At 51.3% G+C, this 4,128-nt stretch overlaps 1 protein-coding gene across 1 annotated transcript; it reads left to right on the top strand.

Moving 5' to 3' along the window:
* Window positions 1–3,011: 3,011 nt before the first annotated feature.
* On the top strand, window positions 3,012–4,085 carry LOC112455280 (the record flags this gene model as incomplete). Its single annotated transcript, XM_025017086.1, has 1 exon — window positions 3,012–4,085. A coding segment is annotated over exon 1 (1,074 nt), but the record flags the coding sequence as incomplete, so codon positions are not given.
* Between the last annotated feature and the right edge of the window lie 43 nt (window positions 4,086–4,128).

The raw sequence follows: 4,128 nt of genomic DNA, 5'->3' as shown, positions 1-4,128 counted from the left end.
TTAATCGTGCACATCGCAGTGCCCACGCTGCTTAGACTTCTCATTTAAACTGTGAAATAGACCGCTCATCAACTCTGGTGCCTCAACACGACGACTCAAGCTCACACGTGCGCGAGTGCCGACCGCCACGTGTCTCACCGGCTCACGGGCGACTCACCACACGAGGAGGGCAATTTATATAATTGTCGCTCGACTTCAACGATCATATAGAGACGTCTCATTTATACACCGCTCATCGATTCTCAGGTCAGACTGTAACAATTTCGATACATTAAAGACGGCTCAGACTGTGGTCTGAGTTACACAAAATAAAGTGCATATTTAGTTAACACCTTCCACGCGCGTCCTTCTCATCCCGCTTCCATCGCCGGGATTAATCAGCGATTTCGCGAACATTTGGTCCTTCGAGCCAGATGCGTGGAAATTAGAGTGTAACTCAGACACAGATCATGTGAACAGAGCATGCCTTTCACGACATGCCACGTGGACATTATCGCGCGCTTTCGCGAGTGAAGGACAGACATTCTCACGCGCGCTCGCAAGTGTTACGAAAATATGCTCACGCGCTCCCGCGAGTGTAAATAGACATTTTCACATGCTCAATACATGACATTGTAGACTCTCGATTCGCGTAGTGTTGTCTTAACGCGTTTCTCGAACGTTCTCGCCTCTTGCAGTGTTTCTCATACGTGTCTCGACGATTCTCAGGTCTCTTATCGGGCGCAGCTCATTGACGTCTCATCATGCCGGATCCCGCCAAAGCCGCGACGGGCGGCAAGACCCCGCCATTGCTCGACCTGCCGGACGACAAGCGCACTTCAGATCGGCAGGCCTCACCGGTGCGTTTGTCGGCGGAACTCACGTTAAAGGTGCAGACACAAATGAACCGCATCGCGACAGTGCGGAAAATCGGCGAGACGTTGCCATCGACTCCAGATGACACGTCAGTGGATGAGGTCCTGCAGATTTCGATCCAGCTCGAGGAAGTGCACAAGGCATTCCTCAAGGAACACGCCTATTTCGAGGTCTCATGGCCGGCGGCGCTCATTTCTCACGAGTATTTCTCAAAAAACGCCTTCGCCGTGGAGGCGGAAGAGTGTATGACGACTCGTCGCTTTTTGGCAAAGCTCAAGGGCGCATTGGCGGAAAAGATCGCTCCAACGACAGCTCCTGTAGCGGCGCAGCCCTCACAGTCTCAGCAGAGATTGCCGGACATCAGCATCCCGTCCTTCAAGGGCGTGTACGAGGCATGGCCTACGTATCGCGATCTCTTCAAGGCGGTTATTTACGACAGCCAACGGCTCACAGACGTGGAGAAACTCCACTATCTGCGGTTCTCACTGGAAGGCCCACCGGCTCAGCTCATTTCCGGTTTGCCTCTCACCGGCGACTCGCTCAAACCATCCTGGGAAATGCTCGTCGATCGCTACGAGAACAAGCGGCTGCTCATTCAGTCTTATCTGGACCAGCTCTTTGCCAGCTCAACCCCGATGCAGAAGAGTGCCAAGGCACTGGACAAGCTGCTCAACACGTTCAAGGAGGGCATTAAGGGCCTACAATCCTTGGGCGTCTCGCAGGATCTCGGCGACTGCGTCCTGGTGTACCAGTTGTCTAGACAGCTGGATCGCCAAACCAAGGAGCAGTGGGAGACATCGTTGGGCGCCGCGCGCGAGTATCCGCGATTCGAGAAACTCGAGCAATTTCTCACCTCGCGAGCACGAGCACTCGAGATGATCAAATCAACGGCCAGCTCAGGAAACTCGGCAGGGGCTGCTTCCACAACACGGCGCTCCTCGACGGCTCCTCATGCGGCAGCTCAACCGGCACGCACCAATACATCAGACGGCTCAACGGAGTACCCGTGCGACTGCTGTAACGGCACGCACTTCGTGGTGATGTGCCCTAAGTTCAGGGAATTCTCACTGGGCGATCGACAGAAGCTAGTCATCTCAAGGAGGCTGTGCTTCAACTGCCTCGGCCGTCACAACGTTCGCTCATGCAAGAGCTCACGGGGGTGCAAGAAGTGCACCCACCGACATCATACGATGCTGCATGAGGCACATCAGAGCGACTCATCCTCGAAGCCAACCACCAGCTCAGCCTCAGCACCCCAATAGGACAACGGTGCAATCGTCGCTCACTCATCTTTGGCTCGCTCATCACACTCAACATTACTCGCTACGGCCCTGGCTCAGATCAGCTCATCGGTTAATACTCAGCACGTACGGCTTCTCATCGATACAGGTTCTGAACTTACCTTTGTCTCAGAATCGCTCATTCGTCAGCTCAACATACCTCGTCATCATTCTGTCATTTTCATCACCGGAATTGGTGGCGGAAAGTCCACGCAAACTCGAGGAGTTGCATTCCTCAAGCTCCGCTCACTTCGCTCAAAATCAGACGTCATCATTCAAGCTCACATTCTGCAGACGTTAACAAACATCTTGCCATCATTCAACGCAGCACCACAGGAATGGCCGCATCTCACCAAGTTAGCCTTGGCTGATCCAGATTTTCTGACATCACGGCCAGTGGATATTATCATTGGAGCTGACTCATATGGGCAGATCATCAAGCCCAACATCATCAAACAAGATACATTGATGCCAATTGCGCAGCTCTCAATTTTCGGATGGCTCGTTCTCGGACCTGTCGACACATCATCATCAGCATCTGTTGCAGTGCATCATGCATCGATTTAGGAGAGGGAAGATGCTCTCGACGAATTACTGTCGAGATTTTGGACACAGGAAGAAGTGCCTGCGAGCAACAATCTTGAGCTTACTCCTGACGAGCAAAGATGTGAAGAACATTTCAAGAGTACTGTCTCACGGGATTCAACAGGTCGATACGCAGTTCGACTTCCACTAAAATCATCACCTGATACACTTGGCGACTCGTATCTCACTGCGCATCGATGTTTGCAAAGTTTACAAAGGAGACTCTCCCGAGATGATAACTATCGACGTCTGTATCATCAATTTATGACAGAATATCGAGATCTCAACCACATGAAGAAAGCTTCACCCGTTTCCAGTCAGCAAACGCAATACTACTTGCCACATCACGGAGTGCTCAAACCAGACAGTGCAACCACGAAATTACGTGTGGTATTCAATGGCTCGAGCGCATCCACATCTAGCCGCTCACTTAATGATATCATGCACACGGGAGCCAAGTTGCATTTAGACGTCACCGATGTCTTGCTCTGGATTCGACAATTTCGACACCTAGTTGCCACGGACATCACCAAGATGTATAGACAAATCAACGTGCATGAAGATGACTGGAACTTACAACGGATTCTCTGGCTCGACGAACTGCTCAATGAAGTGGCATATTATCTAACTACGGTCACATATGGCACCAAGGCTGCCCCGTTCTTGGCAGTGCGAACGCTGCTGCAACTGGTGAAGGACGAAGGCCATAATTTTCCTCTTGCAGTGCCGTCCATCCTTCAAGGTCGATACGTCGACGACAGCTTTGGAGGCGCTGACACTGTCCAACAGTTAATCAAAATTGCATTGCAGCTGAAGAACTTGTGCATGGCGGGCGGTTTTCCATTGGCCAAGTGGCACTCGACTCATCCAGACGTGCTCACGGTTCAAGCAGACAAAGACCAGGGCTCACAAATTACATTTGACGATTGCGCAACCAAGATACTCGGATTACGATGGCTTCCTCAAGAAGATTCATTCGCATTTGCAACAAGGATCTCATCGCATACCGATCATCTCACCAAACGCCTCGTTTTGTCTGAAGTGGCTCAGATATTCGATCCACTAGGCTTTGCATCACCAGTCGTGATCAAGGCGAAGATGCTCTTGCAAGAGCTTTGGCTTCATAAGCTCCAATGGGATGAACCACTGCCATCCCAGCTCTCATCACGGTGGCTCATCATCAGAAAGGAACTCACCAGCTTGCGCAAGATCTCAATACCTCGGTGGTATAACACATGGAGTACATCGACAGTAGAATTTCACGGCTTTTCTGATGCTTCTCAACTGGCAATGGCTGCAGTCGTATTTATCACCGTCTACGGCTCAAATAGCGCCACGATTTCATTGGTGTGCTCCAAAATAAAGGTAGCACCGCTCAAGCGGCTCACCATCCCGAGACTTGAACTCA

The sequence above is a fragment of the Temnothorax curvispinosus genome, unplaced genomic scaffold (genome assembly GCF_003070985.1).
Source record: "Temnothorax curvispinosus isolate PA1 unplaced genomic scaffold, ASM307098v1 QBEX01005979.1, whole genome shotgun sequence".
In the NCBI taxonomy this organism is placed as follows: domain Eukaryota; kingdom Metazoa; phylum Arthropoda; class Insecta; order Hymenoptera; family Formicidae; genus Temnothorax; species Temnothorax curvispinosus.
The sequence above is the reverse complement of the archived record's forward strand: the minus strand, read 5'-3'. Positions and strand labels throughout refer to the sequence as shown.